Source organism: Mus caroli, chromosome 19 (assembly GCF_900094665.2).
Source record: "Mus caroli chromosome 19, CAROLI_EIJ_v1.1, whole genome shotgun sequence".
NCBI classification, from domain to species: domain Eukaryota; kingdom Metazoa; phylum Chordata; class Mammalia; order Rodentia; family Muridae; genus Mus; species Mus caroli.
In genome coordinates this window covers 43,305,819-43,320,390 of record NC_034588.1, presented here as the reverse complement: position 1 = coordinate 43,320,390, position 14,572 = coordinate 43,305,819, and the positions used below count along the sequence as shown (strand labels likewise).

Sequence of the window (14,572 nt, the reverse complement as noted above, 5' to 3'; positions counted from 1 at the left end):
ATGTATGTATGTGTGTATGTATATGTATATGTATGTATGTATGTGTATATGTGTGTGTATGTATGTATATATGTGTGTGTGTGTGTGTATGTGTATGTATGTATGTATATGTATGTATGGAAACGGCCCTTGGGGCTTGAGGACCTTAACTGTAGCCTGACCCACTATGTGATCCCCTACTTGAGGGACGCAGGTCGGGCAGTGTGGGTACGCACTGAAGTAAAAGGGCAGCGCTGAGTAGTTGTGGGCTTCCCGGTAAGCGATCAGGTTGATCTCATGTTGCCGCTGCTGAGCCTGAAGGCGGTGCTTGGCTCGGCGGTGGTGGCAGACACAGCAGCAGCTCAGAATGATGACGACGGTCCACACCAGCCAGAACCCTGGGGCATGGGGAGGCAAGACAGACAGGCACACACACAGTGAGGACCAGTGAGAGGGGCCGGCTCGCAAACAAGGTCTAGACAGTGTCCTCGGCACAGACAGTCACTTAGGTCAAGCCATACATTCAAAACGTTTCTACTATGGGGGAAGATGCTTGGGACAGAAGGAAGGGAGTGGCCAGGTGAGGGGGACCAAGCTGTCATTTCAGCACACTGTTGGCTCTGTGATTTACATGTGGAGGGCATCTTGGACAAAATACTTCAGATTTCTATCTTTGCCCTTCCTACCCCAACCTGGAAGAGCAGCAATTGCAGAGGACTTCAGAGAGGCCCCCCATATAAGAATTCTTAGGGTTCCCCTGATGAGGAAGCGGGGGGAGGCTTTTCCCCATGCATGTGCCTCTGCAAAGTGCAGTCCTTAAACAGAGAAATGGAAAAGTTTTAATTGCCTCAGGCCCCTGCTCTTCCCTGGAGAGTGTAAATGACCTCCGGCGCTCTCTAATCCGGTACAATTCCATCTCGCACTGCCTGGACAGTCCATCCCCGTATCGCTTAAGCCTGGGAGGCGGAGGGGCCTGGCAGCCTCCTCTTCTTTCTCCACCCCAGAGCATGCACTCTCGTTTCCCACTTTCTTGATGAACCCCCACATGAGAACACCTTCTCAATTTTGAAATATAGATAGAAAAGGCTTTTAAACACTTTAAAAAAATATTAATGCTCCAGTTTTGCTTAAATATATTCAGACATACATGGGAGAAACACCGAAAGGAAAAACACAAAGGAATGACTTTTTAAGAATGTATGTGCGTGCGTGTCTGTGCTGGTGCCCCGGCGTTCAGAGGGTGTGGGCTCTCCTGGAACCGCAGTTACATATGCATGAGTGTGAGAGTCCGTGTAGGGTTAGGAAAGGAACAGAACCCAGGTTCTGTTTTGTTTTCCCCAATTGTTTTATTCTTTTTAATTATGAAACTAGAAAAAAATTCAATTTTAAAAGTACCCATGACTAGGGGCTGGAGAGATGGCTCATTGGTTAAGAGCACTGACTGCTCTGCTAGAGGTCCTGAGTTCAATTCCCACAAACCACATGGTGGCTTACAACCATCTGTAATGGGATCTGACACCCTCTTCTGGTGTGTCTGAAGGCAGCAACAGTGTACTCATATACATTAAATAAATAAATAAATAAATAAATAAATAAATAAATAAATAAATCTTTTAAAAAATTACCCATGACTAATTTTATTTTTACTGGCCTCTTCTTTTTTTCTCTTCTTAGGTTCCTCCTGTGTAGCCCTGGCTGTCCTAGAACTCACTCTGTACACGAGGCTGGCCTGGAACTCAGACACCCACCTGCCTTTGTCTCCTGAGTGCTAGGATTAAAGGCGTGCGCCACCACCTCCCAGCTGGCTTTTTTTTTTTTCCAAATGATAAATTTAAAATAGTAGCCTCTCTCTGTGTATGTGTGTGTGTTTGTGTTGGTGCATACCTATAATTCAAGCATTTGCGAGACCAGCCTGAGATACACTGTGAGATGCTTATTTTTTTAAAAAGGGAGGTGGCGGCTGCGGCAGTGGTTATGCTAGAGTGAGAACCCAGGAGAAAGAACTTGCTACTCTTTTTTTTTGTTTGTTTGTTTTTTTTATTTTTCGAGACAGGGTTTCTCTGTGTAGCCCTGGCTGTCCTGGCACTCACTTTGTAGACCAGGCTGGCCTCGAACTCAGAAATCCGCCTGCCTCTGCCTCCCAAGTGCTGGGATTAAAGGCGTGCGCCACCACGCCCGGCTTTGCTACTCTTTTAAAAGACCCAAGTTCGGTTCCCAGGACCCACACTGCCCGTAACTCCACAACTGCCTGTAATTCTAGCTTCCGGAGAACCCACACTCAATGTGCACACAACCACGCACAATCTCTCTCTCACACACACGCACACACACACACACACACTTAGAGCTGGGGTGAAGTTTGGCAGTAGAACTCATGCCTGCTTAGCATGGGTGAGGTGGCTTCTAGGTCCCTAGCACCACAAACCTGGAAAGGAAATGAAGTAATAAAATACAGGCTCTATGAACAAAAATAAAGGCGTGTGCAGGCCTGAGGGCGGGCATCTGGAAGCCGCTCTGGCGGAAAAACAGTCAGCTTTCTGATCCGAGTTTGTTTTCCCAAATGTGTGCATACTTCTTTATAGTAGAAAGGACTTCTTAGCTGCTATTGACTGAGAAGAGAGATTTTTGTTCTCTGTCTGCTTATTGTTGCATTTGAGACAGGGTCACAGCCCAAGTTGGCCATACTTCCGTCTCTACATCCCAAATACTGGGATTACATTTGTGTTTTTAAATTATTATATAGCTATGGATATGCAGACAGAGGTGTAGCTTCTGCGTGTGTGTCTGGGTACACTCGCGTGCAGGTGAGTGTGTGTGGCTTTGGGGCGTCAGGTTCTAGGCCTCCAGCCCTGGAACCTTGCACCTTTACCTACTGAGATTTCACTGACATACAAGGGGGCACTGGGTCCCCAGGAGCGGGAGTTACAGCTGTGACCTCAACCCCAGTACTGCAAGAGCAGTGTTCTCAGCGGCTGAGCAATCTCTCTAGGCCATCTCTGTGCCCCTGGGGATTCAACTTGGTACTTCATAATTGCTAAGTGAGCAGACACCGCGAAGCTCTCTGCTCTCGTTCTCACCCCCACCTTACAGGTCTAAACACTAAAAGTATATTCCTTCCTTCTCTAGAAAATCAACATTAGTGTTATTTTTTTTTTCTTGAATCATTTCCCCAGTATTTCCTCGTTCTCTGTATTTTCTCTGCTCTAATAGATGTGATCCAAGGCATTATTCTCAGCTATTGCTTTAAACTTAACTGTTAAGGAAAGAAAATCTCAGCCAGCTGTAGTGACACAGGCCTGCAGGACAGAGGCAAGACCTCCAGAGCTCAGAATCAACCTGAGCTATATAGGGAAACCCTGTCGTGCCAGACAAGAGAAACGCCACGTGTTGCTTTCATGTACACCAAAAATTCCTGATTCTCTCGCTTTGGGTGCGTGGGTAGGTCCGAATTTCCTGGCCTCTATATGCTTGGGGGAGGTTAACTAAACCTTAGCTTGGGGGAGCTACCTATTGACAGAACTTAAAAGCAGCGTGTCGTGTCGTTTAGTGACGAGCATGCTTCCTGTGTGAAACCTTCCATCAGTCCTCACTGGTATTCCAGGCAGTCATTTCTGGCTCTAGGCTATGAGACATGCCCCGGTGGGAACAAAGCCCCCATTCCACCTTCAGCGGACACAGCAAGAGTGAGGAAGAAGCCCGTTGGTTTCGGCTGCTAGGATTCCGGACATGTTTGTTCCTGCAGCAAAACCTAGCCCATCCTGACTGCCACAGTGCGCTACAGGGTTTTCCATGTGCAGTCTAAGGATTTATTAGGAATTGTTCTCACTGTTGTTTATTCTGTGCTCACACACAGTACATGTATAAAGTCAGAGGACAACTTAGTGGAGTTGAGTCTCTCCTGCCACCAGGACAGTCCGGATCAGAAGTTACCGCCAGAACCGTCTCCTAGACCTCAGGAGCGAGAAAGCTTAAAGAGATTCTTCATCTAAAACAAGACCGAGGTCCACGTCGCTCAAGTACCGTAGGAAAGGCTTCCTGTTTTTTCAAAAACCACAAATTGGACAAATGAGGAAGAGCAGCAGGCCGCAAAATCCAGGGCCTCGTGCATGCTGGGACACACGCGCATGCCCGGAAGACGTTCCCATGCCCTGGCCCACATTCTCCCACTTGATATGAGAAGGAAAACCTTCTCTACTGCGCACCAGCTGTGTGATGTCACATGTGACTCTAACTGGGTAAGCACCTCTCAGTCTCAAACATAAGACCACACGAGAGTCATCTGTGTGGATCTACACAAGGAAAAATACAAGGTCTTGTAGCACACTGGGTGTCAATCTAGAGATGGGAAAACGGACAACAAGCTGGTCCCATCTGGTGGGAAGGCAGACAGATGACAGTCTGATGTGGCCTACACAAACTGGACTGTCCCGGGAATTATGCCAGGCAAGGCTATAAACTGGCTGTAAGCAGGGGTGGGGTATTAGATTAGTCCCAGTGCGGTTGGACCAAATTTTAATATTTTAGCTACATTTCAGAAATGCAGAGATAGGTTCTATTGCTTTTGTCTTTGAGACAGGTGCTGCCATACAACTGTGGCTGACCTCAAACTTGGGGCAATTCTCTATGTTCCCCAAACACACACACACACCAACCTAGATAACCCCCATCACACTTCCCGCCCAAGTTATGACCTCGTGGTGTGGAGCATTTGTCACGCTAAGCTAAATGAAAAACATGTTTTTAAAAACAATCACAGTCCCCCTTGTAGGAACTGAGTCACGTGCCCTAGAGTTCAGGACAGACTTGGGAAAATGTCACTCCTCGGCTGGCAGGAAACTCCCCACCAGGGAGCAGGCTCACACTGCAGACTTAGCTCCTCTTGTTCCCGTGGCCCTGACAGTTCCCATCAGGAACTCCTGCCCTGATGCTGTTTAAAATCTTTGAATTTGGAAAATGAATTTTTCTAGTGTCATCTGAACTATAAGGCAACAAACTTGCCTGAAGGGTGACCACGGCTACGCAGGTTCAAACTCCAGATAACCCGTGATCTTTGGGATTCTGTTGCCATTCCCCTTGTGTGTAAGACGGGGAGAACAATGGTCTCACCCAAGTTAACACACATGTTAACTTGTGTTAACACAGTACACTCCCCACCGTGCCTGTCCGTGTACTGTGCCGTCTCTGGCTTACTGTTATAGTTGCAGCTCCTATTTATTGAGGTCCTGCCATGAACAAGATGCTGTGTCCACTGATATGGGCTGCCCGGCTGACCATCCTGGCCCCGCCCAGGGACTTGGACCACTAGGGAACTGTGCTTCAACAAGGGCCTGAAGGAGGCTTCCTGCCAGCCAGTGTGCTCAAGAGCTAACCGACTTAATATCAGCTCAAGTGGGTTGGGACATCAGTCACAGACATAACAAACACACAGTCACAGAGCATCCCATAAGTTTGGGCAGCTTCTCATATATTAATTAAAATCATGGAGTAAGTATCAGGGGGCTGGCATTCAGTGGACTGGCTGTGCCTCTTTCGAGTCATCTCAGGAAATCCCACCGGTGGCCTTTCCTCTCAGCTGAAACTCAAAGCAGGGAAACTCTGACACGAGTAAAATTCCTCCAGATTTTTATCTCAGGGACAGAAAATCCAACTTTGACTCCTCCCTGGGAAATGTGGTCTGGAGAATGGAAAAGAGCCTCAGACAAGAACTGGGAACCCCAGCTTCAGGCTTTTTGCCTTTGAGGGTACTCCTAGGTTTCTGGGGTCTCCTTGTTCCACCTGTTTCAGGGAAATTAGACACGCACAGAAGCCCTTTGAGACCCTATGATCTGTGCCTCTCCTTCTCTCAGCTTAGCCAGCCATAAAAGCATCCTGTATCCCAACTCTCCCAGGGTGCCCTGCAGTCTCGGGACAGTGGCTCTTGGCTACGGTGTGTTGGCTAACAGCAGCCTCCTGTCTGAGTGGACACCTCCTATCTATCTACCCTGAACATATCCACCATGCTTCCCTGCTGATAGTTCACGCTGCATCTCCTCTCTGCTTGACCACTGCCCGATGCACGAATCAAGGCCTCACGCTGCTTCCAAAACACGAGAGGCCGTGGCATCGATTAAGAGCTTGCTGGAACTGCAAACTCTCCGGTCTAGCTCAGATCTGAAGGGTGCAGGGCCTGGAAATCTGTGTTTAAATAAGCCTCTGCGAGGGCGCTGAGGAGGAAGACCCGAGGAATCGGGTTTGCTGACTGACTGACTGAACAGTGACCCCAGGCACAGGTGCAGGTTTCGGCGGCTCAGCCACTGCACCGGTAGAACAGGAGCGAGCATGCATTCTCACTTCACACAGGCCCAGGGACTGGTTCAGGTTACAGCACACTGAAAACTTGAAGAGAACTCAAGGTCAGCGTGTGCCTGTGGGTCTGTACACTGTGCAGGTCTCAGTCCTTAGGACGCAGGTCAATTTAGTTTAGTACAGGTAAAAGGGCTGGGGGAACGGCATTTCCCCCAGGGCCTTTCTTGTGAAAAGAAGAGGCGCCTCGTCTGACCCAGCCAATGATTCCTGGCTCAGTGTGCTCTCCCATAGAAAAAGGGGGGGGGGGCAGGAGATGGGAGACCACTCAAGGCCAATTACTTTTGCAAAATTGAAAGGCTGTTAGAGGGAACACGGCTTAAAAACCACGAGAAGTGTATTTTTCAGCTCTTGAGGGGTAGAGGTAGCAGAACCTAGAGCTCAAGGCCAGCCTGGGCTATACTGCAATTTCCAGACCAACCGTATACAGAGAACGTGTCTTAAAGAAACAAACCAAAACCAAAAGAAAAAACAAAACAGCAAGTGCAGTTTTGCTGAGAACAGTCACAGCTTGCCCCAGCCCTTAAGTCCCCTCCAATACACTTCTTACAGAGGGGGTTCCTGAGAGGGACAGAGAGGTATGCACTGGGCACCTCCTGCCCAAGAAGCCACTGCTGGACATAGGCCTCCTAATGGCTCAGTCTGTGGTCTCCTCCCCCTCCCGCCCTGGGCGCGCGCGCATGCCCCAGTCCCCAAACACGAGAAGCCCTGATCCTTGTACAATGGGAGTTTATGCTCTCGTCCGGCCTCCTCCCTTTCCCGGTTGACCGTTCCTGGAAGGTAAAGAAGCAGAAGGCCCCTCTTCTCAGACAATCTCCCTGCCATGCTTCCCCAGTCCTTCCCACTGGCCCACCTCTTGGCCCTGGCTTTGGTGACCCAATTCTGGTGGCTACTGGCTGAGTCTGTCTGCTCTCCCCCCACGACCCAGGAGGCTCTGTCAATCTGAGACGGGACCTCAGCAACTCCGGGTCTTTTCCATAAGTGATGCCGGCTGGGCCCGGCCCCAGGAAAACAAACTGGAGCTCTGTGGCTTAATTTTGGCAGCCTGACTTGGCCTTTTGTTTTGACAAGGGGTGGGAGGGAGAATTTGAACCCTGTGGTTATCTGCATTTTAAAACATTTAAACACAGCCAGTCCACCTGCTTGGCACTTGGTGTTCCCTAATCAGTTTCTCAGCCCCACACTGACTAAAATAGCAGCTCTGGACCCTCCTTTTGCCACTGCTTCTGTACATGGAGGACTGGTGGGGATCTCAGAGCTCTGTCCTTCCCTGCACTGAATTCCTGTAGCTCCGTGGCCTCAGTCCTGGAAGGCTGAGGGTGAGGAAGAGGTCCTGTTTGAAGGACCCACCCATGCTGGCTCGCTGCATATCACAGGGAGAGAGACTTCCCAGCTAGGAGTCCAATTTCCTTGCCAGATTAAATACTGGTCCTAGCTGTTTTCCTACCATATCACTGATTGGGGGAGGGGGTGCAGAGAGACAGGGAGGGGAAGCCTAGAGGACTGTGCGAGTTAAGGCAGGCAAGCTAGGAATCAGAGTCATCTGGGGAAACGGCCCACAGTTGCTGCTTTTGACAAACAGCCGTGGGAAGAACTGCAGAGTCAGTCACCTGCGACTGCCCGGCCCTCGGGACTGCCCGACCCTCGGGACTGCCCGGCCCTCGGGACTGCCGTCCTCCTACTCTGTCTGGCACTCAGCACCGTCTCATCTGAGTTCTAAGAAGATAAAGGCACAAAGTGTGTTAGGCAGAAGCACTGCCCAAGGACCCTGGCCTCCAAAGTGGCACGGGCTACATCCCCTGGTCCTCAGCCCACGGTGCCCAGAGGGGGCCTAAGCCCTCCTGCTCTAGAAAGGAAATCACTTCCGGGACCCGGAACCCAGTTCTACTCACCAACACTGTCCCCAAGAGAATCAGAAAAGGCTGGCCAGCCTGTGGTTTCCCAAGGAGCAGAGGCAGTAACCGGGACCCTGGGATGCCAAGAACCCCCTGGACAAGGACTTACACCAGAGTTCATAGTAGTAGTTGCAGCACTGAGACTGTCCACAGCAGTGTCCTGTGTCACAGATGTAGCTTTGATTGTTGGTACCCACACAGGCTTCCTTATCCTACAAAATCAAGATGCAACGGAGCATGTTACACCACAGCTTGTACCCACTGCCCGTCCTCGTCTACCCACACCTGGTCATCTGTCTGTCTGTCCCCCAAACATCACCAGCATTTATCCCATTAAGGAAACAGTATAACGAGAAATACCTGATCACAGCAGAATTTAAAAAAACAAAGGTTCCCCCCTCCCCCTTAGGGAAAGGTCTTAACACAGAAAGCCACTTGGTAAAAAGTAAGGCTCCCCTCAGACAGGACAGGGAAGGGTGCCCCGTGCTCTACGTACGTCCTAGGAGAAATAGTTCATGTGCACTGTTAAACTCAGTTGCTAGGAAGATAATAGCTCTCCCGTGGCTAACAGCGATGAAGTCACTTTCCCGTGAGTTTTTTCTAGAAAGCTGGATGCAAACAGGACTCTAGAATCATCATCCAGTCAGTCAGTCCGGTCTCCCTTCCAAACTCCCTCCCAGACTGTCAATGATAAGATTCAAAAGATGGTTTGAAAGCAAAACTTCGGTCGGGGACGCAGCCCCGCTGGCAGAATGCTTGCCTAGGACACGGGAAACCGTGTGTTCAACGCCATTGCCGCAGAAGCTGCACACAATGCTGCACACCTATCATCCCAGCACTTAGAGGCTGGAGGCAGGAGGATCGGAAGTCACAAACAAACAAGACCCGGAATAAACAGATAAACAAACCACAAAACCTTCCCCTCGGAGTCCTCCCTCTTTAGAACCGGATGGTGAACCTACTCAGTTGGCCTGGTCCAACGTCAATTTACTAGATCACTTTTACTTATTACCCTCGAGGGTCTTCACTTGATCCAGGACTCATATTGTCCCTCATCAGGGCACCGACGTAAAGGGCACTGCTGAGTAACCACGGAGCACTCTGCCAAATTCTATTCATAGCACTGGTGGATGAGGTGTGTGTGTGTGTGTGTGCACATTTTGAAAATATATTTCACACGTAGGACATGGAATACCAATCAGGCATGGGGGCTGCATATGTAAGCCTAAAACTCAGGAGGACGAGGCAGGAGGACTGCTTTGAGCTCGAGACCAGCCTGGGCTGCACAATGGAGTCCAAGCCATCCTAGGACACAGGGTGAGGATATGTCTTAGAGAGGAGGCAGGGGCTGGAGACAGCTCAGTTGGTAGTGTGCCTGCTGTGTAAACATTGGGACCTAAGGTGGGATCCCTAGAACCCGCATAAGAAGCTGGGTAGAGTCGGGGTCATCTGTAATTCCAGCAACACAGGAGGGAGTAGAGGATGAGGGAGGGTCATATCCCAACACAAGGACTTGAGACAGGAGGATACCTAGGGCCTGCTGGCTAGCCAGCCTAGCTGATGGAGTCAATCCCAGGTTCAGAGAGAGGCCATCTCAAAAAACAAAGTGGAGTGCAACTGAGAAAGACGCTTAATAGCCTCTGGCCTTCACATGCACACATGTGCACGGACACACTAGTGTGCGTGCTCACACAAAGTCACCTGCCATATCTGGCTTTCAACATTTCATTTACTACAACCAGTGTGTGCCGAGCACCATCTTGGGTAAATAGGACACAAAGACAGAGAAAACCCTGTTCCCTGTGTCACAAACCTCAGTTGTGAACGAAAACCCTGCTCAAGCAAAGAAACGGAACCCGAAGGAAGGCATTTGCTACCGCCCCGGCCCATGGGTGACATCCCAGAGGACGGCTGCCAGGGGAAAGTTAAGTCACATGGCGGCTCCAGCTTTACTACACCAGCCACAGCCATAAACAAAGCCCTCTGGTGAGTGTCTCCGGCTGGAGGCCAGGCAGTTAGTTACAGGAGGTACCTGTAGCTACAGAGAGAAGGCAGGAGACAGGGCAGAGCTTACACCAAATCCCTCCTCAGTGCAAGTTTCTACCTTCAGGGCTTTCATGGCCCTTCAAAGTCTTATTTTCAGTCCAGTGGGATGACTCAGTGGGAAAAAAAAATGCTTGTCACACAAACCCGAAAACCTGAGTTTGAGCCCCAAAGGCTTGACGAAGGACAGCGCCAGCTCCCTGGTGTCAGAGGACATCTTGACTTCTGTATGTATGGTGTGGTGTGAGCATAACTGCACGCACACGCACCGTAGTAAAACACAAAATTGATTTAAAGAAACAAACTCTTACACCCCAGGATAAACCAGTTCGGGGGGGGGGGGAACGCAGGAAAGGGCAGTCAAAGCTTACAATGAGCGTCTCACAACATTGCAGAGTTCTTTATTCTTGCTTCCCCCAGCCCACTGAAAACAAAAAGCTACGTTGCAGGCGGCTGGCTGGCTGGAGGCCCCTCCAGACACAGGGTATGTGCAGAGAAAGCAGAGCTGCGTCTGCTATGCTCTCCAGAACCTAGCTGGCCGCTCTGGCCTCAGAGCAAACCACTCCTTTCCACAGGACACCAGAGTCTCCAAGGTCACCGAGCCCCGCCCGCCAGAGCCGGTCTCTCTTGGCGCTCGTTTGCAAAAGCAAGTTCAAAGTATTCACGTAGCTTTAAACCATACCGCGCTTCCTCCACCCCAGCAAATGAATCCAGCAGAGGTGGCCCAGGCAGCCAACTGGTTCTACGTGAGGCACGCAATGAAGACACTTGAAATCTAAACAAGTGGCATCCTCGTGACCTACGGCTGTCAGCTCTGCTCCTGGCAAGAGGCCTGTCATAAACAGAACCCCACTCTGCCTTGCTGATCTGCCTCCAGACAGAGCTGTCCTGGCAGCCCTTAGCCCAGTTCCTCAAACCCACTTTGACTCGGACTGTCCAGCTACCCACCCTTCCCCGCTCTGCCTCCCCGCGTGCAGGATGCCCGCGGTGGATCGGTCGGTCGGTCGGTCGGTCGGTTCTGGTCTTGGTGGTGGGAACTGCCACTCTAGCATGGGAAAGGAAAGGGGGCAGGCAGTGATGGAGCCAGGGAGAGGGCTCAGGGTGTTAGCAGAAACAATGTGAAGGAGAATCAGGGGATGAGACGTGGGCTCCTCAAGCCAGACCTGCCATAGGAGAGAGAGCTGGCAGGCTCGGCGTCCATCTCATCTCTGACACTTAAGAGGAACAGGACTCTGGGCAAGGGACAGGGATGGCCCTAGGGCTAGTTAACACAACGTGTAACATCTTCAACCTGTAGGGGTTCTTGTTTGGTTGGTTGGTCGGTTCAGTGCTCAAGGTCTTGCGCATGCTGATGTGCAGGCTCTGCCTACGGTTTCCATCAAACCCACTGCTTCATCCATCCCAGGTCTGACACAGCAGCCTCCAGCCAGTGTACAGCCCATAGAACCCATGACTCCTTTCTCTCAAGCCAACAGCTGAGGTGTGGATGCTGCCAGTGAGGAATGGAAGGAGCCCAAAGCCTTTGGGCCTTTCTATAACATTTCCTGACAGCCTTGAGCTGCGGTGGGAAACAAAATGGGCAACTGAACGCTGCCCTCACACGGCAGTGCAGTCTGGGAGAAGGCAGAGGACTAACCACACAGGGCTAACAGCAATGGCACTCGAACCCATACACAAACCCATACACACTCGCAGAGGGAAGGCCACACCAAGACTGCCAAAGGGGCTTCTGGGAGGGAGGAAGTTCACTTGGGAGGAAGAGGATGGCTAGAGAGTCTGTAACTGCAGGGAAGGCACAGGAAGAATGTTTCAGTACAAAAATGATGTCAGGCAACGTCCTTGGCTAGGAGATAAAAACCCATACACGTAAAATAAAATCTTAAAAAAAAAAAAAGAAAAGAATATGTAGTTATTGGAAAAGCATCTAAAAGTCTATGTAGGGAAGAAGGAGAGAGAGAGAGAGAGAGACAGAGAACGCACTTCAAAAAGGAACTGTAAAATCTAAGTGCTCTCGGGGCTGAAGAGATAGATGGCTCTGTGGTTAAGAGCACTGGCTACTCTTCCACAGGACAGAGGTTCCATTCCCAGTATCCATACAGTGGCTCACAACCATCGGTATCTCCAGCGCCAGGAGGGAGAGCCAACACCCTCTTCTAGCCTTACCTCGCACTGCAGACATAGGGCACCCAGGCAGCCATGGAGGAGAATGCCCACACATTTTCTTAAAAGTGCTGCTGCACCAAAGCCTTCACCTTAAGAACGGCAGTGGTGGCGAGTGGGTCTATTGCCAGGGCCACCATAGACCCCCCCAGTACCACACACGGTGACAAGCTCCATGAGACACCAAACAAAACAATGGCACAGAGAAGAAGCAGTCAAGGCTGACACGGGACCTGTGGGGCTTGCTCTTATGACGGCTGAGGAGTGGAACATCTTTTGCACAGATGCAAAAGATTATCTCCTTTTTTTTGGTGGCAGCAAAGGCTCTGGGGCTAACCAGGCCCTCTTCAACGCTTTCCATGTCTTGTACTTGCTATTCTTAGCAGAACCACTGTAAAGGTCAATTTAATCAACGCGAGAACTTTCTCGGTGCCAGCATAGAAAGAGACGCTGGGGCAGCAACGGTTCTCCAGGCATGGTTTTAATTTGCCAATTTATGGGGCTGGAAAACCCTGGGAGCAGCTGGCTGGAGCCAACGTCATCCTCGCTACCTTAGGCAGGCGCTCAAGTTTTAAAGGTTAAGCGTGAAAAACAGGAAAACTGAAATCCATCACTGATGCTCAAAGTATACAGGACACCCGCTCTCAGCTGCTCCGTATGAACGGCCCGGGAGCACCCACTTCCGGCCCGGGAGTACCGGGCTGACAAATTTCTAGTGGAAATGTTCGCCGCCACCCTCACCACGGGCACTGAACTATGCCCTGAATGCCCCTTACATCAGTCATATGCCAGACAACATATGGGATGCTACAGCCATGAAAAGGCAATCGGCAAAGGGGGCAAGTTTCCACTGCTCCCAGGAAGGACAGACAGACAGGCACCAGTTGGACTCTGAAATACTAGTGACACAACAATGTTTTAGTTAGACAGCTGGGCTTGCAAGGTAGCTTCCCTGGGAAACAAAATATGTAGATGGGAACTAGAAACCACACTCAGAAGTGAGGTCAGACCTTCCTAGGTGCCCTGCACAGTGGGCTAGGTACATGACCTGGGATCAGTCTGAAACAGGAGGGGTGGAGCCAAAACCCAGTACACAGAGAGGGGGGCCCTCTGAGTGTGCTGCCTTCAGGGGGCGCAAGCAGGTGAATCTGTGTATTCAAAGCCAGTCTGGGCTACATAGCAAGTTCCAGGACAGGCAAGGCTACATAGTATAAGACACTGTTTCAAACAAAACAAAACAAAACAAAATAAGCATGCAAAAATATGGGACCCTCAAAGGGAAAATACCGATTTAAAAAAAAAAAAAAAAAAAAAAGCCCATAGTACAAAGTAGTAATGAAGAAGATATGAATGGATTGGAGAGGGGCCTTCCCTCAAACTAACATGAGACTTGTCTGGATACCCACTGTGGTAGTTTGAGGATGTTTGGCCCATGGGAAGTGGCACTATTAGGTAGGATACATGGCCTTGTGGGTGGGAGGGAGGTCTCCTAGTGCTCAGGTTTCACCCAGTGCTGAAGAGACCGGCCTCCTGGCTGCCTTCAGATCAACAAGTAGGACTCTCAGCTCCTTTCCAGCACCTAGTTTGCCTGGATGCTGCCGTGCTTCCCACCATGATGATAACGGCTGAACTTCTGAAACTGTCAGCCAGCTCTAATTAAAAGTAAGAGTTGCCTTTAAGCTGGAGAGCTCAGAGGTTAAGAGCATTGGCTGCTCTTCCAGAGGTCCTGAGTTCAATTCCCAGCAACCACATGGTGGCTCACAACCATCTGTGATGGGTTCCTTCTAAGACAGTGACAATGTTCTCATATATATAAAATTTAAAAAAAAAAAAAAAAAAAAAGAAAGTTGCCTTGGTCATTGTGGTGGTTACACTTAGCCCAAGGAGTGGCACTACTAGGTGGTGTGGCCTTGTTGGAGTAGGTGTGGAGGAAGTGTGTCACTGTGGGTGTGGGCTTTGAGACCCTCGTCCTAACTGCCTGGAAGCCAGTCTTCTCCTAGCTGCCTTCTGAACAAGATGTAGAACTCTCAGCTCCTCCTGTACTGTGCCTTCTTAGACACTGCCATGTTCTCACCTTGATGATAACAGACTGAACCTCTTGACCTTGTAAGCCAGCCCCAGTGAAATGTTTTCTTTATAAGAGTTGCCTTGGT

General features: G+C 50.1%; 1 protein-coding gene across 5 annotated transcripts in view; it reads right to left on the bottom strand.

Annotated features, from left to right (window-relative positions):
• Wbp1l (WW domain binding protein 1 like) overlaps positions 1–14,572 on the bottom strand; it is a 59,263-nt gene that overhangs the window by 5,357 nt on the left and 39,334 nt on the right. For 4 of the 5 annotated variants that reach the window (XM_021151209.2, XM_021151210.2, XM_029472335.1 and 1 more), the window contains 2 exons: positions 8,326–8,428; positions 216–377 (listed from right to left, as the gene is read on the bottom strand). In XM_021151209.2, the coding sequence (XP_021006868.1) occupies positions 216–377; positions 8,326–8,428 (265 nt within the window). Of the gene's footprint in view, positions 1–215; positions 378–8,213; positions 8,429–14,572 lie in introns of those variants that run through there. The other variant, XM_021151211.2, reaches the window with a different exon arrangement.